The sequence below is a fragment of the Coregonus lavaretus genome (genome assembly GCF_964263955.1).
Source record: "Coregonus lavaretus genome assembly, chromosome: 30".
Taxonomy (NCBI): Eukaryota; Metazoa; Chordata; class Actinopteri; order Salmoniformes; family Salmonidae; genus Coregonus; species Coregonus lavaretus.
In genome coordinates, this window is record NC_140017.1 from 21,547,828 (window position 1) to 21,571,428 (window position 23,601).

The 23,601-nt window shown below is 43.5% G+C and overlaps 1 protein-coding gene across 1 annotated transcript in view; it reads right to left on the reverse strand.

Annotated features, from left to right (window-relative positions):
• The window catches only part of LOC311106157 (BCAS3 microtubule associated cell migration factor-like), a 193,000-nt gene that overhangs the window by 154,658 nt on the left and 14,741 nt on the right, over nucleotides 1–23,601 (reverse strand). Inside the window, exons 6-7 of the mRNA XM_084148484.1 lie at nucleotides 22,674–22,755; nucleotides 19,322–19,394 (exon numbers count right to left, since the gene is read on the reverse strand). Of these exons, the coding sequence (XP_084004610.1) occupies nucleotides 19,322–19,394; nucleotides 22,674–22,755 (155 nt within the window). The remainder of the gene's footprint in view (nucleotides 1–19,321; nucleotides 19,395–22,673; nucleotides 22,756–23,601) is intronic.

Sequence of the window (23,601 nt, forward strand, 5' to 3'; positions counted from 1 at the left end):
TACTAAATACAAACAAAACACGACTCGTGAAGTCCACGGTTACACTGACCGAATAAGGAACAAAAACCCACAACCCCCAAGGGAAAACATACAGTTTAAATATGGCTCCCAATCAGAGACAACCAGCAAACAGCTGACACTCGTTGCCTCTGATTGGGAGTCACATCGTCAAACATAGAATCAAACAAACTAGAATACCCAACATAGAAAATGAACACACAGAATGAACACACCCTGGCTCAACATATAGAGTCCCAGAGCCAGGGTGTGACACTCGCCCTCCTCCTCCTCCTCCTCCCCCTCGCCCTCCTCCTCCCCCTCCCCCTCCCCCTCCCATTGGGGTTGTTTGATTTCAGCAGGCTATTTACTCTGTTGTATTTTTATTTTTTTTATCCTCTTCCTATAAAAAGTTAAGTCTGTAGAGTATTTACTATACCATTTTCACTGTAACTGTTTACAATTTCAGAGGAGATTAACCTACCTACACCATAAATCTAAGAGATCTTCTGTCAACCTAGCCTACTAACAAAAAGCTATGAATACGAAAGTCCGATCCCATCTCCTGCAGCACTACTTCTACTCCACTGACCAGCACTGGGCTCCACGTGTCAATAAGATTGTCATGTCCGCCTGCATTCCCAATCACTCAAACCAACCGACAGACCAACCAACAGGCCACTACTTTCTCTTCTTTATGCTGGAAAATATATGCTCCTTCCATTCAGACCTCTCTCTGACAGATGCAAACAGTGGATGAAATACTGTGGCCGAACCGTTGAGAAAATTACCCCATTTCAAAATATGCACACATCAGGCCATCACAAAGCAGCCAAGACATCTTAAACTGTCCGCAAAGCGCCGGGAACATGGAAACACTTATGGGAGAGTTGAATGGTAAAAAGCTGCAGGGACTGTCCATGTGCTACTTGATAGCCCTGAGTCGCAGCCATGGAGAACCGGAGAGGGTTTAATTTGTCATAATTCTTCCAATGAGGGAATCTTAGAATGGAGCCGATGAGAGAAGACAGTCTGCCTGCACCGCTCTCTTTTTCGCCCTCTCCTTTTGTCGTTCTCTATCGCTTCTTCTCGATCTTGTTGTCTCATTCTCTCTCTAATTCAGTCGGTCTCGCACTCTCTTGTTCCCTTTCTCTCTCCCTCTTTCTCTCCCCTCTCTCAAGGTTGTTCTCTCTCCCTCTCCCCTCTCTCTCAAGGTTGTTCTCTCTCCCTCTCTCTCAAGGTTGTTCTCTCTCCCTCTCCCCTCTCTCTCTCCCTCTCCCCTCTCTCTCTCCCTCTCCCCTCTCTCTCTTTCTCTCCCCTCTCTCAAGGTTGTTCTCTCTCCTGCTCTCTTTTCCTTGTCCTCTCTCTTGGTCAGTAGACATGGCCCTTGTTTAACTGATGTTGGTTCGTGTTAGCCGTGTGTAGACTGGCTATATTGAGTCTTGTCGCTAAAGCAAATGCCAAACAGTATTAGTGTTTGTGAACTCAGGCTGTGCGATGTTCTAGCCCCATGTCTGCCTGGGGACTGGGTAGTACAAAAACACTAATTTAGTCCTGTTGCAGACATAAGGGGAGACATACAGGTAACTGCCAAAATAAAGGAAACACGCGAGTGAATGAGGGTTACCAAGTATATTGAAAGCAGGTGCTTCCACACAGGTGTGGTTCCTGAGTTAATTAAGCAATTAACATCCCATCATGCTTAGGGTCATGTATAAAAATGCCCAGTTGTCCATTATTTTGGCTACCATGCCTAGTCGTGGTGAGTGATTAGTGCATTTTGAGGTCTGTTTTGTTTCAATTATTAAAAAATTATTTTTACATTAAATGCCCTATGCATTATGTGGGTTGAATGCTGTAACACAGAATAAAACAATTAATAAAAGTCCCATGATGGTAGTGACTGCCCATTACTGCCATTATTTATTCATTATTATTATTATTATTATTATTATTCATCATTACTTTAATAAAATATTTCAGTTGTGTATATTACGTTTTATTTGATGACATTATTATTTCAATCCAAGTCATCCTCTCATCTCTATAGAGCTGCTGCCTATGCTGTCTGACAAAATCACTATTTTGTAGTTCTTCAAAGTAAATAAGGCATAATTTTATGACTGCTGAATACCATCAATCACTTAGATATGTATTTTCAGGTAGAGATACCTTGCGAAGCAACAGCTGCTCTCTATAACCCCTCACAATCGCACATTCTTCTCTCTTCAGTAGCAGGCGTAAAATAATCTGGACAAGTAGATGTGCAATGGATTATGGTCATTGTAGTTAATTACCATGTTTTAGGCGTTAAACTATGTAGAATATTGGCCTGTTGGAAACTACAACTCCCTACTACGTCGCACAGTTCAGGCTGGATCTGATTTATCTCTAGAGAAACTGTGTTATGTTCTCATTGAGCTCACAGAAAAAAAAAGAATGAAATGGAATTCAAATAATTGAACCGACATCAGTCAATTAGTTGTTTAAAAACCAAAATTTCGGTTAATCGCTCAGCACTACTGGCTAGAAGAAGAGATCTGTGACTTTGAATGTGGGGTCTCAAAAGGAGCATAGGGTTTAAAGGGTGTGTGTCTCAGTCACCAGATCTCAACCCAGTTGAACATTTATGGGAGATTCTGGAGCGGCGCCTGAGACAGCATTTTCCACCACCATCAACAAAACACCAAATGATGGAATTTGACGTGGAAGAATGGTGTCGCATCCCTCCAACAGAGTTCCAGACAAAAGCACATTGAAGCTGTTCTGGCAGCTCATGGTGGCCCAACGCCCTATTAAGGCGTTTCCTTTATTTTGGCAGTTACCTGTACGTCTTGTCCAGAAACAATGCCTAGTCCCTATTCCATAGTGACCTCATGAGCTTCTAACACACTACTACCCCCGTCTCAAAATATTTAATAACATCATCAATAAGATTTCAAAAGACGATTTGCATCACGCCTAGAGTATCTTCTAGGGGAAAAAGCATCCGTGTCTCAAATGACACCCTATTCCCCATGTAGTGCACTACTTTGGACGCTACCGCTGTCCACTCCCTAAAAGGACGCTCACCCCTTGATCAAGGGGATTAGTGTGTGCGTGTATGCAGCACCACTCCACAGAGCCGGGGCAGACGCCGCAGACACGAACACAGCTCCACACACCCACTGACACAGCCAGCGGCAACACCCAACACACACTCACTCTCTCTCTGGCTGTTGAGGAAAGTTTCCCAAGCCAGCGGCTGGACATTCAGCCGCAGCTCCGGCGCCATGGGAGCCCTCAGATCTCTCAGCCCAGCCAGAGACATAGTGTCCATGTGTGTCTGTCTGTGTGCGAGCGTCTGGTGAGTGTGCCAGCGGGAGTGTCTGACGTTCTGTGTGCATGTCAAAGTGTGTGCATTCCCCTGTAATTTCCTGTAAGAGGCAATGGGGAAGACAAAGGAGGTGACACTTTAAGAGTTTTGGGTGATCTCCATTCAGTTGTCCATAGGAGCCGGACCTAATACTGATCTGCTGCAGACATTACACTAGGAGATCAAGGCATATTATGATACTCTCTGGTACAGCAAGGATAGCATTACCAATCTGAGTACAAAAATTGAGATTAATAGAAAAATATAACTTCTCCTAACTTGTTTTCTGGCAGCTCCTCCATCGATTTCAGCATTATCACCGGGGTCAGATCAATCTAATCCAAATGCTTTTTACGAAATAACAGGCGCCCGGATTGATTCACTCATGGGAACAATGATGATGGCCCGCCCGTCCCTCTATTACAGAATCAAAATGGCCCCCGGTTGAATTGTTTTGGCCTGGGCAGTATTTTAACAAATGGCGGTGTGCTAATGGAGGCAAGGCAGGGTCAGCTGTAATGTGATTTCCTGGTGCTTGGGCCGCGGAGGCGTGGGTTGAAAGCCAGGCTAAATCATCATTATCATTGATCAGGGCTAGATGTCAGTCCAGTAACATGTTAAGGTGACACTGAGCGCCATCCTCCGCCTCAGTAATAGGACTGTTATTATGGCCTATGAGATCAATGTGTCAATTACTATTTACTGGGATTGGCCTTTTGGGTCTGAATTGATGCTGAGAGAGGGAAGGAGACTGAAGCGGTTGGGAGAGAGAGAAAGAAAGACATGGTGAGTGGGGGGAGAGAGAGATGATATTGTAAAATCATAAAAGGTTGAGATTGTGTCTTTAAGCACGTGCATTCACACACACACACACACACACACACACACACACACACACGGAAATAGAGGAACACACACACACTGCTGAGGCAACCGCCATGACCTCTGGAGGAGAGTCTAAGCCTGCTGGAGTGGAAACGGTTGGTCTTGGCCCATGTCGACTTCACAACCCTTCTAACATGAAGGGTTTCCCTCATATAACAGTCATCCTAAATGACTCTGCTAATTACTGGGTAGTAGGCTGTAAAGCAGCCAGAAAGAGAGCCACACCTGCTACATCCATCTATCTCCCCCTCAAATGGCCACTGGGCAAGCCTGTAAAACAGACATGTGCTTCCTAAATGACCAGGCCCCTATGGGCCCTGGTCAGAAGTAGTGCACTATATAGAGAATAGGGTACCATTTGGGATGACACCATGATTCTGGGCCTCTTGACCGTCCAGCAAAGCAAAGCTCTGTTTTGCCTGGCCGGCTATAGACTAGCTACTGTACCATTTTGGATAATGTATTCACAACAGAACGGCTATGTGACTTTTACAACCGGGGAAGAGTCTTAATTTTAGCAACACGTCAGTTTACAATAGTTATTATGTACATTATGTCAGACGCATTTAAATCACTAGAGGGGTTTTTTTCTGTATGAAAGACGTCTTTAACATCTGTTATTTTAACTCCAACACGACGGCGCTGTGAGCTGGGCTTGCATTTTTTCTCCGGGAGGGAACGTCTGGCTTCTGGTCGACGGAACCGGGAAGGTTATTATTTTATGAACCTGAGCGGAACCGATGGATAAAAACCACACACTTCATGTGGCGGGCTGCAGTGGGCTAGAGAGCAGGGGAACTGGGGAAGCCTTAAAGGGGAATTAAAAAGCGAGCAAATAAATGCATTTACAAGGAGGGGGACGTCACCACGTTTCCGACTGCAGCTCAGAGGTGAGCCCTTTACGAGCTCCCTGAATACGAACAGACAATTACAAGCTGTGGAAACGCTAAACAAATACAGCCTGGGCCTGGTCCCTGGAGTCTCAGCTGGCAGGGCTAAGAGGCTGAGGAGACAGGGACAGAGTGCCCTGAGACTAGGGATGCCACCCGGGCCACAGACCGCCTAGATATCAACCAATGGCTTTCAGTGCAATAAACTACAGTTGAAGTTGGAAGTTTACATACACCTTAGCCAAATACATTTAAACTCAGTTTTCACAATTCCTGACATTTAATCCTAGTAAAAAGTCCCTGTCTAAGGTCAGTTAGGATCACCACTTTCTTTTAAGAATGTGAAATGTCAAAATAATAGTAGAGATAATGAATATTTTCAGCTTTTCTTTCTTTCATCACATTCCCAGAGGGCCAGAAGTTTACATACACTCAATTAGTATCTGGTAGCATTACCTTTAAATTGTTTAACTTCGGTCAAACGTTTCGGGTAGCCTTCCACAAGCTTCCCACAATAAGTTGGGTGAATTTTGGCCCATTCCTCCTGACAGAGCTGGTGTAACTGAGTCAGGTTTGTAGGCCTCCTTGCTTGCACATGCTTTTTCAGTTCTGCCCACAGATTTTCTATAGGATTGAGGTCAGGGCTTTGTGATGGCCACTCTAATACCTTGACTTTGTTGACCTTAAGCCATTTTGCCACAACTTTGGAAGTATGCTTGGGGTCATTGTCCATTTGGAAGACCCATTTGCGACATAGCTTTAACTTCCTGACTGATGTCTTGACATGTTGCTTCAATATATACACATCATTTTCCTTCCTCATGATGCCATCTATTTTGTGAAGTGCACCTGTCCCTCCTGCACCAAAGCACCCCCACAGCATGATTCTGCTAGCCACTGTGCTTCACGGTTGGGATGGTGTTCTTCGGCTTGCAAGCTCCCCCTTTTTCCTCCAAACATAACAATGGTCATTATGGCCAAACAGTTCTATTTTTGTTTCATCAGACCAGAGGACATTTCTCCAAAAAGTACGATCTTTGTCCCCATGTGCAGTTGCAAACCATAGTCTGGCTTTTTTATGGCGGTTTTGGAGCAGTGGCTTCTTCCTTGCTGAGCGGCCTTTCAGGTTATGTTGATATAGGACTCGTTTTACTGTGGATATAGATACTTTTGTACCTGTTTCCTCCAGCATCTTCACAAGGTCCTTTGCTGTTGTTCTGGGATTGATTTGCACTATTCGCACCAAAGTACGTTCATCTCTAGGAACGCGTCTCCTTCCTGAGTGGTACTCCTTACTTGCGTACTATTGTTTGTACAGATGAACGTGGTACCTTCAGGCGTTTCGAAATTGCTCCCAAGGATGAACCAGACTTGTGGAGGTCTACAATTTTATTTTATTTTCCCATGATGTCAAGCAAAGAGGCACTGAGTTTGAAGGTAGGCCTTGAAATACATCCACAGGTACACCTCCAATTGACTCAAATGATGTCAATTAGCCTATCAGAAGCTTCTAAAGCCATGACATCATTCTCTGGAATTTTCCAAGCTGTTTAAAGGCAAAGTCAACTTAGTGTATGTAAACTTCTGACGCACTGGAATTGTGATACAGTGAATTATAAGTTAAATAATCTGTCTGTAAACAATTGTTGGAAAAATTACTTGTGTCATGCACAAAGTAGATGTCCTAACCGACTTGCCAAAACTATAGTTTGTTAACAAGAAATTTGTGGAGTGGTTGAAAAACTAGTTTTAATTACTCCAACCTAAGTGTGTGTAAACTTCCGACTTCAACTGTATAAGCCTACGGGTGCATATTATACAACAGTGACCAAGACTAGAGAGTATTTCTATTTCTTTCATATCTATATCCTACATCTGGGAAATTGTTGGATGTGCATACACTACGTGTGAACCATATAGGTGAAAATACCTGTAGTACAAGGGGTTAAATGCTGACTAAACTGACACCTGTCAGTGAAAATATTTTTGGGGAAAGAAAAAAAACATACAAAGAAGAGGCAGCAATGTTTTCTTGTGTTTTTCTTTCCTTAAGGGAAGAGCCTTGCTATTGGAATTGATCTCACGTAGTGGTGTTTTGAGAAACATGTTACAAATAAAGCCTGGACAAATTGGTAGAACTAATCTTTGGACTGAGATCAGACTGGTGAGTCATAGATTTATAACAGTTATTTCTACACACATGCACATGAAAACAATTACTATATTTCATAAGCATCAAGTGAGGTAGGTGGTACTGGAAGAAAATAGACAAATTCTGTCACAATATTCCCTAAGTTTCCTTCTCTCTGACCACCCCTCCATCTCTTTCTCCCGCTCTCTCCCCAACCAACTATCCCTCTTTCTCACTCCCCCTCTCCCCTCCTCCTCTGTCGAACTCAACCCTCAACACACAACAAACCCTGGCCACATCAGAGGCAGCTCGGGGGGGCGGGGAGGGGGCCTGTGATTCCGGCACGCCGCGGGCATTAGCGGGAAAGTAATTAGGGTAAAAAGTTCAACCACAGCTCCATGTCTGCAGCACTGTCAGAAATACATTTCCTCCTCATTCAGTACTGTACCTTCACCACCAACAAGCATATTGGAAACACATTTCATCGTCTGTGTGTGTGTGTGTGTGTGTGTGTGTGTGTCTGCGCTTCCAAAAATCCCTTGGTCAACCCCAAGAGTCTATTGGCGCACCGGTGCTTCAACCTAAGTAACATAATAAAAAAATACCCATTAAAATCTGTCAGTTTAAGCTAGAGATATCGTTTTTTGCATGGGCTGCATCTCAATCCACATATGTCGACCTTCTGCATCTGAGGTGGAAAGTGGCAGAGCTACAGCGCTGTTTGTCAGACCAGAAGAAATCCCGAAGATTGGTCTTCTCACAAAGACGTCAGTAGCATCCAAACGGTTTGGCCTACAAACGAATATGACCAAAGGGGAGACTCTCGCGAACAGGATGGTATTCTCCGTTTTGCTCTACGACCCCCACAAGTGTCGCGGGACTTGTCTAAAGGTAACCCATACAAATTAATGGAAGTATGGAAGTAGTTTTGTGCCAAGATAAGGGGCTATATATGTATGTGTACAATATATATATATATATATATATATATATATATATATATATATATATATATATATATATATATATATATATATATATATATATATATATATATATATATATATATATATATATATATATACAGTGCCTTCGGAAAGTATTCAGACCTCTTGACTTTTTCCACATTTTGTTACGTTACAGCCTTATTCTAAAATGGATTAAATAAATACAAATCCTCAGCAATCTACACACAATACAAAAGTGTAAACAGGTTTTTAGAAATGTTTGCAAATGTATTAAAAATAAAAAACAGAAATACTTTATTTACATAAGTATTCAGACCCTTTGCTATGAGACTCGATATTCAGCTCAGGAGCATCCTGTTTCCATTGATGATCCTTGATATGTTTCTACAACTTGATTGGAGTCCACCTGTGGTAAATTCAATTGATTGGACATGATTTGAAAAGGCACACCCTGTCTGTATAAGGTCCCACAGATGACAGTGGATGTCAGAGCAAAAACCAAGCCATGAGGTCGAAGGAATTGTCAATAGAGCGCCAAGACAGGATTGTGTCGAGGCAAAGATCTGGGGAAGGGTACCAAAAAATGTCTGCAACATCGAAGGTCCCCGAGAACACAGTGGCCTCCATCATTCTTAAATGGAAGATTGTAACAACCAAGACTCTTCCTAGAGCTGGTTGCCCGGCCAAACTGAGCAATCGGTGGAGAAGGGCCTTGGTCAGGGAGCAATGGTCACCCTGACAGAGCTCTAGAGTTCCTCTGTGGAGATGGGAGAAACTTCCAGAAGGACAACCATCTCTGCAGCACTCCACCAATCAGGCCTTTATGGTAGAGTGGCTAGACTGAAGTCACTCCTCAGTAAAAGGCACGACAGCCCGCGTGGTGTTTGCCAAAAGGCACCTAAAGACTCTCAGACCATGAGAAACAAGATTATCTGGTCTGATGAAACCAAGGTTGAACTCTTTGGCCTAAATGCCAAGTGTCACTTCTGGAGGAAACCTGTCACCCTCCCTACGGTGAAGCATGGTGGTGGCAGCATCATGCTGTGGGGATGTTTTTCAGCAGCAGGGACTGGGAGACTAGTCAGGATCGAAGCAAAGATGAACGGAGCAAAGTACAGAGAGATCCTTCATGAAAACCTGCTCCAAAGCGCTCAGGACCTCAGACTGGGGCGAAGGTTCACCTTCCAACAGGACAGCAACCCTAAGCACACAGCCAAGACAACGCAGGAGTGGCTTCGGGACAAGTCTCTGAATGTCCTTGAGTGGCCCAGCCAGAGCCCGGACTTGAACCCGATCTAACATCTCTGGAGAGACCTGAAAATAGCTGTGCAGCAACGCTCCCCATCCAACCTGACAGAGCTTGAGAGGATCTGCAGAGAACAATGGGAGAAACTCCCCATATACAGGTGTGCCAAGCTTGTAGCGTCATACCCAAGAAGACTCAAGGCTGTAATCGCTGCCAAAGGTGCTTCAACAAAGTACTGAGTAAAAGGTCTGAATACTTACGTAAATGTGATATTTCAGTATTAAAAAATAATTAAAAGATGCCCAAATTTATTAAATCCTGTTTTTATGGGGTATTGTGTTTCCTTTGTCATTATGGGGTATTGTGTGCAGATTGATGAGGAAAAAAACAATGTAATCAATTTTAGAATAAGGCTGTAACTTAACAAAATATGGAAAAAGTCAAAGGGTCTGAATACTTTTCGAATGCACTTTATATATTTCCTGAGCTTTCTTATACATTTAAATTTTTTACATTTTAGTCATTTAGCAGACGCTCTTATCCAGAGCGACTTACAGTTAGTGAGTGCATACATTTCCATACTGGCCCCCCGTGGGAAACGAACCCACAACCCTGGCATTGCAAGTGCCATGCTCTACCAACTGAGCTACAGGGGACTATACACTATACACTATACATGTATATACAAAAGTATGTGGACACCCCTTCAAATGAGTGGATTAGGCTAGTTCAGCCACACCTGTTGCTGACAGGTGTATAAAATCACACACACAGCCATGCAATCTCCATAGACAAACATTGGCAGTAGAATGGCCTTACTGAAGAACTCAGTGACTTTCAACGTGGCACCGTCATAGGATGCCACCTTTCCAGCAAGTCAGTTCGTCAAATTTCTCCCCTGCTAGAGCGTGTAAAAATCACCTGTCCTCGGTTGCAACACTCACTACCGAGTACCAAACTGCCTCTGGAAGCAACGTCACCACAAGAACTGTTTGTCTGGAGCTTCATGAAATGGGTTTCTATGGCCGAGCAGCCGCACGCAAGCCTAAGATCACCATGTGCAATGCCAAGTGTCGTCTGGAGTGATTATTCACGCTTCACCATCTGGCAGTCCAACGGACTAATCTGGGTTTGGCGGATGTCAGGAGAACGCTACCTGCCCGAATGCATAGTACCAACTGTAAAGTTAGGTGGAGGAGGAATAATGGTCTTGGCCTGTTTTTCATGGTTCGGGCTAGGCCCCTTAGTTCCAGTGAAGGGAAATCTTAATGTTACAGTATACAATGACATTCTAGATGATTCTGTGCTTCAAACTTTGTGGTAACAGTCTGGGGAAGGCCCTTTCCTGTTTCAGCATGAAAATTACCCTGTGCACAAAGTGAGGTCCATACAGAAATGGTTTGTCGAGATCGGTATGGAAGAACTTGACTGGCCTGCACAGTACCCTGACCTCAACTCCATCGAACACCTTTGGGATGAATTGGAACACCGACTGCGAGCCAGGCCTAATCGCCCAACATCAGTGCCCAACCTCACTAATGCTCTTGTGACTGAATGGAAGCAAGTCCCCGCAGCAATGTTCCAACATCTAGTGGAAAGCCTTCCCAGAAGAGTGGAGGCTGTTATAGCAGCAAAGGGGGGACCAACTCCATATTAATGCCAATGATTTTGGAATGAAATGTTCGACGAGCAGGTGTCCACATACACTACATGACCAAAAGTATCTCCTAGATATAGGACAGACACCTCAAAACCTTACTCCTTATGATTTATTTTTTACTGTTTTTTTTGTTGCCATTTATGAATGTGTTATTCAATGCATTTCTATGGGCTATAATAGTAAAGGCCAAATCAAATATTTTAAGTAGTTAAAAATGAAAAAAAATGTTGATACCTAAAATTCAAATAGCTAAATGATCCATATGTCAGCTTAGAAGCCCCCACCCGACCCCCACCCAACAGCTTTTAAGAAATTAATGTCACAGGTTGCACAGCACAGCAACAAACAAACACTATATAACATTCTAAAGAAAGTCTTTACTAAAACAGTATTGTTAAGGCCCGGCTTTACTCTGGCCCATCAAAACAAAACTATCTGTGTGGTGTCAGAATAGCGAAAGCACAATAACAAAAGGGAGCCTAATAATAAAGATTTGGTGCCAAGATGGACAGGAGTTCAACCTCCTCACTATGACTTTGACAAGCAATGGAGTGGACATGAATATTTATCATCTAAAACACATGCCTTGTATTTAATGTACTTCTTGTCAGTTCACTGTTTATTTGCCAATTTTCTGTTAAGTGGAAACATTTAATACAAAAAAACGGCATCTGGTCAAGTGTGCATTCACTCCTATACTTCAGCTTTCACACCTAGAAGCACAGTGGCGTCAAATAGCCTGTAGTAAAATACTCTAAATATATTAGCATATGTTCAAGTTCAAACAATGTACTCACGGCAGACTACCTACGCGGAAGTTTGAACAACATGACAGGTCAGCCAGAAAGGGCATTATGAACTAAGAGAAAATACTTTAAAATCTGACAGGGCTTTAAAACCAAGGTCATTCAACCTGTATGCTTTATACCGATATAATTTGTTGTCTAATACACAACATGTTGCCTCTGTCCAAAATGGTTATGAACACGACCGACTGTTCACCCATGACTGCGTAGGCAAGCACGCCTCCAACTCAAATCATCAAGTTTGCAGACGACACAACAGTAGTAGGCTTGATTACCAACAATGACGAGACAGCCTACAGGGAGGAGGTGAGGGCTCTGGGAGTGTGGTGCCAGGAAAATAACCTCTAACTCAACGTCAACAAAACAAAGGAGATGATCGTGGACTTCAGGAAACAGCAGAGGGAGCACCCCCCTATCCACATCGATGGGACCGCAGTGGAGAAGGTGGAACGCTTCAAGTTCCTCGGCGTACACATCACTGACAAACTGAAATGGTCCACCCACACAGACAGTGTGGTGAAGAAGGCGCAACAGCGCCTCTTCAAACTCAGGAGGCTGAAGAAATTTGGCTTGGCACCTAAAACCCTCAAACTTTTACAGATGCCCAACGCATCACCGGGGGCAAACTACCAGCCCTCCAGGACACCTACAGCACCCGATGTCACAGGAAGATCATCAAGGACAACAACCACCTGAGCCACAGCCTGATCACCCCGCTATCATCCAGAAGGTGAGGTCAGTACAGGTGCATCAAAGCTGGGACCGAGAGACCGAAAAACAGCTTCTATCTCAAGGCTATCAGACTGTTAAATAGCCTTCACTAGCACATTAGAGGCTGCTGCCTATATACAAAGATTAGAAATCACTGGCCACTTTAATAAATGAAACACTAGTCACTTTAATAATGTTTACATATCTTGCGTTACTCATCTCATATGTATATTCTATACTATTCTACTGTATCTTAGTCTATGCCGCTCTGACATTGCTTGTCCATATATTTATTTATATATTCTTAATTCCATTTCTTTACTTAGATTTGTGTGTATTGGGCATGTGTTGTGAAACTGTTAAATATTACTTGTTAGATATTACTGCACTGTCGGAGCTAGAAACACAAGCATTTCGCTACACCCGCAATAACATCTGCTAAACATGTGTATGTGCCCAATACAATCTGATTTGGAGTTGTGCTCTACCGTCAAGTGTCAGATGAGAATTGAATACTTCTAAAATTATATTACTATAAAGTATCACTGCATTATCAACACAAAAATGAACAATTACGCTTTGAATAAATGTAAACAAATGTCAACAAGCCTTGTCGGTAATTAACAATACAGATAAAGACAGGCTACCTGTCCTGCAGCATCTTAAAAAAGAAAATATATAAGGAAAAATGCTTTAAAACTCTTCAAAAGGCTAGGGTCTTCCTATCCTTGGAGACCTTGAGTTATACGAGTGTCCCAGTCTGCACGGAACACACACAGAGGACAGACAGACCACAGATCTAACCAGCAGTTAGCTGCACCTGGACTAGACTGTCTCAGAGGAACGGTCGGGAGGGGAAGGAAGAGAGGAATCCATGACACGAGATGGATGAATCCCAAATGGCACCATATTCCCTATATAGTGCACTACTTTTGACAAGGGCCCACAGGGCTCAGGTCAAAAGTAGTGTACTATACTGTATAAGTAATAGGGTACCATTTGGGACGCACACCATGACAGGAGAGAGGAGACTGACTGCTTAATAGCATAACATCCCCCTGGTCCATTTCTTACTCACATGCACAATAACAGCTTTCTGGTGGAGAGAATGCATTGGAAAGTAGAGGGTGCCTAGTTCAAATCCCTAGTGAGGTACAGCATGCTGATGTTTTCTTTACGAGAGGAGGTAGTTCATCTGGTTTCCATCCATTCACTGCTTGTCATCCTCACACACACACACACCAAAGCAATTGCTGTTGGAAATTAATGGTATGTGATATTTGGAGAAAATAATATGCTACTTCCCTTAATAGAAATAGGGGGCATATTAATACATAGGGTCTACAATTCTAAGTTGCTGAACAACACCTTCAGTATCACAAAACTGAAATTCCCTGATTAGATTTTTTACATTAAAATTGGTCATTAACAGACTGTAAAACATACTGCACAAATGCTGAATGAACTGTGGAATTAAAAGTAATTGTGCCTCATTGTGACCCTGTAAAAAAAAGTTTGCATCTACCACTTCAATTACGTACCACTGCATTTAAACTCAATTCCTATTTGAAGGGGAAAGCTGGCGAGGCAGAACATATTTTCAGCCGACAGAAAACAGACGTGGAAGTCAAAACAAAAGCATCGAAATGAAGCCTGATACTGCCCTCCGTAAGCGCTGAGTGAGTGTGTGAGTGTGTGTGTCTAAGTGTAAATGTAAGTGTGTGTGGGCTAAAATTAAAAGGAGGTTTAGATGAGATTACAGGCATTCCCGTTTCCACAGACGGCCATTATAAAAGGTTCTGGAATGATTTCATCAGAACACTTAAAAACAAGAATATGACATTCCCACCCACAAATTGAAAACAAACAAAAGTAGGAAATAAATCAAATGTACCTGTTTGAGCTTTATCTTATCTTAATACATTCTGTGGTTAGCTGAACTGCAAAAGACAGCACTGTGACTATACACACACATCATAGCTGTGTCCCCGCTGGGGAGTGTGTGTGTGTGTGTGTGTGTGTGTGTGTGTGTGTGTGTGTGTGTGTGTGTGATGGCGACTAAGAACAGCCCCAAGGCCTCATGCAGGTTTCAAAAGCATCACTTCTCCAAATCCCCATAATCTGGTGCCTCTAAATACAAATGCTCTGAGATTTACCGTTTAATACACTTTAGAGAGGGATACCTCGCATTTACCATGGCTAAACCTGTCATGAAAATAGCAATAAAAAGCACAGCTTAGTACCACAATAGGCTTTCCCTTAAATCTCTTTGAAAATGTTTGGTGGAATGAGTGGGGTTTTCCCTGCAATACTGTAATTAATATTAAGGCATTAGGTGACAACAGGACTTAGTGGATAAAGCTTTGAGATAAAGACAAAATTAGGGACATGACATTATCTCTCTCTTTTAGGATCAATCTCACTTTGTTGTTGACGGGTGTCATTTCAAATTACACATTGCTTTTATCTTCCTGCGGCAGATTAAGAACGGTGTGCTAAATGTGTCTGTAATGAATATTGAGATATCAAGGACACAACACCGGCCTTGTCGTTGAGGTGTGAAAAGCCTTGATTTAGAGCCGTGAGTTTTAAGGGACAGGTCAGTGGGAGGTTCACAGGGGCCAGATGGAGAGCCATGGCCTGGTGCAGAAACCTTCATCTCTTGAAAGGCCCAGCAGTCAAAACACTGGTAATACTAAATATTGAATTCAATAAAATGTAAAAGTAAGCAAGAAAAACATTCACCCTATCCTCCTTCACTGGTGCTGACTGTTTCCAGGTCACCCTCAGGGAAGTCTCAATGCGTCCTGGCCGGAATATACGAATCCATCCATAATCTCCATGGTGACAGAATACTTTATTTGTCAAAAATAAATTATAATAAATAAAAAAAGTCATGCCCACATCCTCTGTGCATCTGGAGATTTGGGTGTGGGCGTACAGGGTAGGAAGATTAGGGGGGGTTGTAAATGTCAGGGACTCTGCCGTCAAGAGCTTTCTGCTTGCCCAGAGACTTCATTCTTACAGTTCCCAAACTCAGACGTGCGTCCCAAATGGCACCGTATTCCCTATATAGTGAAATATTTTTGACCAGAGCCCTGTGGGCCCTGGTCAAAAGTAGTGCACTATGCAGGGAATAGGGTGCCATTTGGGACGCAAAAAGTGATAACAAAAGCAGGCTTCTTCTTCACTGCTGAACTTTTACCCTGGAAGCGTGTGTATGCTTCCACTCCTAAAAAACACTCACACGCCCTCCACCCCCTGCTTCTGCGATTTGCATTCAATGACAAAGCAGTCTTAAATGTTCTGAATGTTAATACCTGCGGACCTAATTAAAATGAAAGAAAATAATAACAACGCCCAGCAGCAGCAGCAGGGGCTGGAAACACAAATCCTTTCCAGATACTATGTGAGGAGAGGAGGCAGACCAGAGCCCAGCGGCTGCTACAGGATGGCGCACAGGCATTCTTTACTAATTCCCCCACCAACCCCACTGGCGCAGAGCGTGAAGGGACACATATGTACTTTGCTGTCAGGAAAATCACTAGATCTATAAATTGTTTTGGCTTAACGTATAATCCTTTCCATTGATAACATGATGTTGAGTGCGCCTGGCTAGAAGTCCACAAACACAAGGATAGGCACAGATGCATTTTGCCTTTCTAGTTTTCCTTTAATTTGCAAATCTTGCAATCTAAGCCTAGAGCTGCTGAACCAACTTCTAAACCAGCGCTGCTCTCGCGGCCAACACTCCAATCTGTTTTCCATTTAAGTGTCAAGCCGGCATCCTTTTTGCTGGTTGACAAAAGCTGTTATTTAAAAATGATTATATGCTAAGAAGTTTGTGAGGACCTTAGTAAGTTTACGAACTGCCCGAATGGAAAAATTGTGCTGCGGCCATAGAGGTTTCTCTCTTCTTTTAATGTAGTGTTATTTACCAAACACTTCTGTCGGTCGGGGGTCAGGACGGCCCAGTCTGGATGTGCCATTCAGCCAGATGTCAGGGTTTGGGCTTTTCAGCAGCAAGCATGTTTTCAAAATTAGTGCTGAGAGTCAGTCACCGGGCCAAGCAGCCAAACCCTCCTTGTTTGTATCTCTCTCCGTGTCAGCCAGGACACAGCCAGAGCAGTGGAAGAGGCAGTACAGAGGCAGAGGGGCCAGGCAGAGCCAGAATCAGTGGCAGAGGCAGCAGAGGGAGAGAGAGAGGCAGAGGCAGCAGAGGAGGAGGCAGCATTCCTTTAAAAACATGGGGAAGGTGGTCTCCATCAAAGCCCAGCCGAAGACAGACTTCCTTATTTCATTTCCTGGGGAGGAAATATCGAGTTATATGTTTTCGCTGTTCTGGAAGAGGAGCAAGGACGAGGGGAGGAGGGGAAAGAAGAAGGTCATGGCAGCCTTGGCAGGGTATGGAGAAAAGAGAGCAGGACAATCGTCCTGGGGTTCTCTCTCTTTCTCTTACCTTTGCTCTCTCTTCACCAGCAAGGTCATGGTGTGCCCATTCCCCACTCTTCCGGCTTCCCAAGGGGCCACATGTCTGCGTAATCTCCTCTCCTTTCCTCCCTCCCTCTCTCTATGTATGTGGGGGGGGCTTGTGGTGCTGTTACTACCCAGTCCCCGATGCTCTACCTCCCGGAGGGGGGGCTCCTATTACGTATGCCAAATTATAGGCTTTCAAATGTACTTAGGATTTGTACCTTATATCGTCTGAATGTCACGCAGCACAACTAAGGGCCCCAGCCTGTCTTCCCCTTCCTTTCCACACATTTTAAATGGGAAAATGTCATAAAGATTGACTCTGGCAACAGAGACAGGACATTCCATTAGCCCATGGAAGTTTCACATGTCTCTTCTCCTCTCCTCTCTTCTCTTCTTCTACCTGCTCCTCTACCCTCTCCTCCCCTCCCTGCTCCTGCCCTGCCTCGCCACACAGCCAGATTGGCTTATCCAACTCTGTTAAATCAGCAAGGAAAGGAAATCATCCAGAATGAGAGTCACTAATGCACTCCCTTGTGTCAGCTCTTGCAGACCTGATTATTTCTAGTAAAAGATCAAAACAACCACTTGACCTGTTGCTCCCTTGTTAAATCAGGCATGTGAGGAAGGATGGATGGGGAAAGGGATCTCATGTTAAGGCTCTGTCTGAAATGACACAGTCTAATCCCTATATAGGGCACTACTAAATAGGGTGTCATTGCAGACGTAGTCCCAGTATGCAAGTCACGTTGACATGTTGTGCAATCTGGTGCCAATGTGGGTCTGTCTGAGTGACCAATCAGTGAGAGGGAGGCCAGAGAAATACAATGACTAGACCACACACGAGTCTATCATCATACATATAGTAACTTCTGAGAAGCATCGAAAACAGGCGCGCCCAATAAAATAAAACTATGCCTTGTCGCCAACTGACACACATCACTTCTACCAGTGGTCATAGTTACCAGCAGCCATGGTTAGCACATGTGGAAACTGGATTACAAGTGTGTGTGACGTAGTTCAACTTTGACCCATTCAGAGAAAGGCCATTTATTTGGCTTTAGCGCTAATGGACTGTAACTCTATTTAATGATGTCATCAGGAGCATCAACTCTCTTTCAATATTGGAAAGCCCTGGGCTTGTACATAGAATTACATATACAGTACCAGTCAAAAGTTTGGACACACCTACTCATTCAATGGTTTTTCTTTATTTTTACTAATTTCTACATTGTAGAATAATAGTGAAGACATCAAAACTATGAAATAACACATATGGAATCATGTAGCAACCAAAAAAGTGTTAAACAAATCAAAATATATTTTATATGAGATTCTTCAAATAGCCACCCTTTGCCTTGATGACAGCTTTGCAAACACCGCGTCTTACAAAGACATGGCGGTTGGAACCAAATATCTCCAATTTGGACTCCAGACCAAGACAAATTTCCATCAGTCTAATGTCCATTGCTCATGTTTCTTGGCCCAAGCAAGTCTCTTCTTCTTATTGGTGTCCTTTAGTAGTGGTTTCTTTGCAGCAATTCGACCATGAAGGCCTGATTCACAGAGTCTCCTCTGAACAGTTTATGTTGAGAAGTGTCTGTTACTTCAACTCTGTGAAGCATTTATTTGGGCTGCAATTTCTGAGGCTGGTAACTCTAATGAACTTATCCTCTGCAGCAGAGGTAACTCTGGGTCTTCCATCCCCCCCACCTTGTCACAACACAACTGATTGGCTCAAACGCATTAAGGAAAGAAATTCCACAAATTAACTTTTAAGAAGGCACACCTGTTAATAGAAATGCATTCTAGGTGACTACCTCATGAAGCTGGTTGAGAGAATGCCAAGAGTGTGCAAAGCTGTCATCAAGGCAAGGGGTGGCTATTTAAAACACTTTTTTGGTTACTACATGATTCCATATGTGTTATTTCATAGTTTTGATGTCTTCACTATTATTCTACAATGTATAAAATAGTACAAATAAAGAAAAACCATTGAATGACTAGGTGTGTCCAAACTTTTGACTGGTATTGTATAATCACATTATCGGATCTGTATGGGTTTATAGTGTAAAAAGCACAGTTTGTGGATTCAATCAAGTCAGTCACTGTGATGTCAGACACCACCATCCCATGTGCATCTCCCAGCTTCCTGTTGACACAGGCAGTGATGTCATGAGGGATGTGTACTGTACTCACCCCGAGGACCCGGTGCTCTTGCACACCCCCAGGAGAGGCCTCTTGTCTGCAAAACCATCAATCATCAGCGGACCTAGTAGTAGAAGAAGAAGGAAGAAGAAAGAAGAGAGAAGAAGAAAGAAGAGAGAAGAAGAAAAAAGAGCGAAGAAGAGAGAAGAAAGAAGAGAGAAGAAGAAAGAAGAGAGAAGAGAGAAGAAGAAAGAAGAAAGAAGAAAGAAGAAAAAGAAGAAGAAGAAAGAAGAAGAGAGAAGAAGAGAGAAGGAGAAGAAGAGAGAAGAAAGAAGAAGAAAGAAGAAGAAAGAAGGATGATGAGGGACTGATGGAGAGCAGTGAAACAACAACTGTCTGACACAAAGAGGAACATTCAACATTCATCATTAGGGGGCCCTATGCATGTGAGACAGGCCTGTTGTGTAGTGCGCCCGGCCCGGCCCAGCCTGCCAGAGCCAGAGCCACTCACTCCACTTAACTAGAGGTACCGCAGCAGGATGCGTTGATTACATTAATCAAATTATACCCCCCAACAAATCCTGAAGAGGAAATGGAGACAAAATATAAAATAGAACAAGAAAAGAAAGAGAAGTTGGACCCTCTCATTCCTGTCATCTTGGAGAGGACTCATCCCCGCTGACCACACAATCATACCCAGGTTCACATGAAGACTTATGGGGATCAAATAGATTAACATACCAGCATGCAAGACATTAAGAAGAAAGGAGAGGAGAGAGACGGAGGAACAGAAAAAGCACTCTGCGCAACGTGTTGAACTCAAACCATCTTTCCCCTCGGTATGGAAGAGAGGAACGAGCGAGAGAGGGAAAAAGAGAGAGAACGCCTTCAAAGCTGAGGAGGGTTATGTCTCTCTCTGTGTTTAATTCTTTTGGGGGGAAATTACAGTATGGTAAAAGCCCAGTGGGCATATTTAGTTTCAGTCCCAAATGAAACCCTATTCCCTACATACAGCACTACTTTTGACCAGGTCCCATAGGGCTCTGGTCAAAAAAGTGCATTATGTAGGGAATAGGGTGCCATTTGGGACACAACCGTAGGGAGGAGAAAACATGTTGCATTAAGTCTACAGATCCCATATTTCCCCTAATTGTCCCATTTTTAAAGATGGCGTGGGAGGGAGGGAGTGGAGGTATGCGGTGTGTGTGTGTGCATGTAGTGGGGGTCCAGATTAAAGAAGATGTTAGTCCTGTGGAGGGGAGTAATTTAGCCCTGACAGTAATCAATGTGAGTTCCTGTGGTGTGACTGTGCCGTGTGGGAGAGCCAATGTGCTGTCCTCAAACCCCTAACACTCCCAAACACAGCCTTTCTTCTGCACTCATATTTCTGTCATCAAACATCACAACGGGTCACCATATTGAGCTGTAGGCAAATATGATTTCCCCAAAAGACCAAAGGGTTTAATTTGAACAACGCAATTAGGAAAATAAACAGTTTCTGTAAATACAGAAAAAATATCTAAGATTTCATGACTAGTGTTGACTATGCTTTGATTATGAGTGGACTGTAATTTCAGAAATATAATATAGCTCCACTTCAAATTCGACATTTGTATGTTTGAGCGTTGAGTGCGTGTTTATCTCATTTATAGAGAAAGGCAAGTCTGTATAAATTGTTTGCTGTTATAAATTATATAATTTCCAGAGCTGTTTCAGTAATTAGGGCCTTTACATGGAGGCTGGGCCTCTGGGTCATCAGAGTTCAGGTCCAGCACTTTGGACCAAAATACACACAATACTATTACTGACATCCATTCTACTGTTCAAGAGATCAACAGAGGTCTCATGCATATTAGGATCAATTGTCATCAATGCTCATCTATTGTATTCTGAATAACTTTGGTAGGCGTATGTATGGCGTCTACCGAGAGGACGGAAGAAAATAGCAAAACCGCAACTTCCTCCTCTATTCCGGGAAAGGGCCTTTTGCCTTATTCGAACCGACACCTATTTTCAGGACTTTCCAAACCCGCCCACCCAGGATCCCGACTAAAACAATTGGTCTTTTAACAGCTCGCCACAGAGCAACACTGTTTGCGCCGGCTGGGTATAACAGATTGCAATCAGAGTCTCTCTCTCTCTCCCCCCGCTACTCCGCTAGTACAATTCATTTTTATTTGAGCAGTCAGAGAATCGCTCCCCTCATGTGTTGGGTATCTGCTGCTTCTTATTACTGTTTGTGGCTTTCATCCCCGTCCAGAGCCCTTTCAATGCTGTCATTGTGCATTGTTGAAATCTGCCAAAGGACCGGAACACAGAGCAAGAACAAAAAGCTGATTTTCTCACCAGAATGCCACATGCTAGCGTTTTGTGTTCTTCACTTCATTTCTGAATTATACCTGCACTGACAGAAAATTCAAACTTCATGCCTAAGGAATAACTAATTGGCGGAACGAAGGAAATCCAATTGTGTACCGGCTTTAGCGGATGTGAATGCTTACGCTCTTATATTAGATACAACTGTGTGTGTGTGTGTGTGTGTGTGTGTGTGAGGGTGGTCCATAGGCAACCTAGAGGTGATATTACCCCTCTGCTTTCCTTTTGAAGTCTCTGATTGAACATGATTAGATCAATACCTTGGACATGTTTTTCACTGGCCTGCTTCTCTTCCATACCTAACCTTTATAAATGCTATTACCCCTGTAATACAATGGGGCCAATGAGTGACTTGAGAGAGAGAGAGAGAGGAGAGAGAGAGAAATGGGGGTCACCAGAGCACTGGCACTTCATTCTGAGCCAGCTGAGGCCATGCCAACAGTAATCATCCTTACAGGACTGCCTTTAATATTAGGATAATAACAGGAAGAGAGAGGGCTCTGGCATGGGGCTCCTGTCTATTAACAAACAGGGTAGTCTTTAATTAATCCATGATATATCACAGCAAACACACACACCACAAACAGCATAAATTGTGATACACTTAACTTCGTTTCAAGAGCGGTCCTTGAGCACTGGCGAGAACAGATTGAGTTTAAGTGATTACATTTTTTTCAGAGGAGGAGAGATTCATGGCCGTGTTGAAACCCACGTCAGAGGAAAAACAAGACCAATGTGGTTCAAAACGCATAAATTCAACTGCAGAGCGTTTTTCTTCCACTTTGCAGATTGGGTGGACAAATATTGACTAAAGTGGATAGACAGGAGGTTCATGTGGCATGACAAGCTGAAAACAGCTGAGCTTTCCTACTGATTTCTAGAATGACAGCATCTTGGGGACCTGAGTCTCTGGGAACGACGTCGCTTATAATGTGCATCACATTCAAAGACGGTCTGACATGAACACAACATAAAAACAAGACTGGGAAACGTTAGGGATGGCAGAGGTGGGTAGGTAGATACTCACTGATATGGGGCGCTGGCAGGATGTGGGCAGCTCTCACAGGTCCGTGGCGCACAGAGAATAGCTCCTGGGCCTCCCCACCCAGCTACAACAGAGACGGGAAAAGAGAGTAGAGCAAGTTCAACAACAATGTAACAACAAGTAAATGTAACAAGTCAAAAGTTGAGCCTATTTTACAGTGGCTGGTCAGCTTTTTCTCTCCTTCCTTCTGACATAAATGCATACAATGAACGCTCAGTCTAAAACCACTCTCATTTACTCTGATTGCTTTCAAATAAAGGAAAGGAAAAACTATATTTTTTAAAGCCTTTAGTTGGTGTGTAAAAGAGGACATTGTTGTTTTACTGTGGTTGCGGTGTAGTTTCGTCAAAGACACTTGGACAAGTGAACAGAGGGAATAGAGCTAGGTAGGGGGGAAAGCCTGCCTATACAATGCTAGGGGAAACACTTGATATGAAACGGTTAACAGTTTTCCATAGTCAGCAGGGCTGGAGTTGTTCTTTCTGATGATAATAAACTCCATGCGCTCGGTGGGGTGACCACAACTTAAGAGAGTTAGTGTCTTTATTAAGAGGTCACTCCGATAATCAATACAGCCATACTTCCAATTAAGCCTCAGTGTCCTGAGGAGCCAAGTCAGCTCCACATAACTCCAGTACTGATAGAATTATCAACGCTACACAACCACAAACTTACAGCTCCGGTTTAGATGGAGGCTAAGGGGCTAAGAAGTCGGCGGCAGGGCAAAGTCAAAAGACAATGTGGGGGCCCCTGGCCGGAACAAAGAGAGATTTGTTCACACTGTAAGAAAAATAATATATTCCAACTGCATGGAAAGGGGCTTGTCGAGGAGGGAGAGGGAACTAGAGGGAGAGGAAGGGGGGCACTAGAGGGAGAGGAGGGGGGGCTGGTGGTTGAAGTGCCAGCCAAA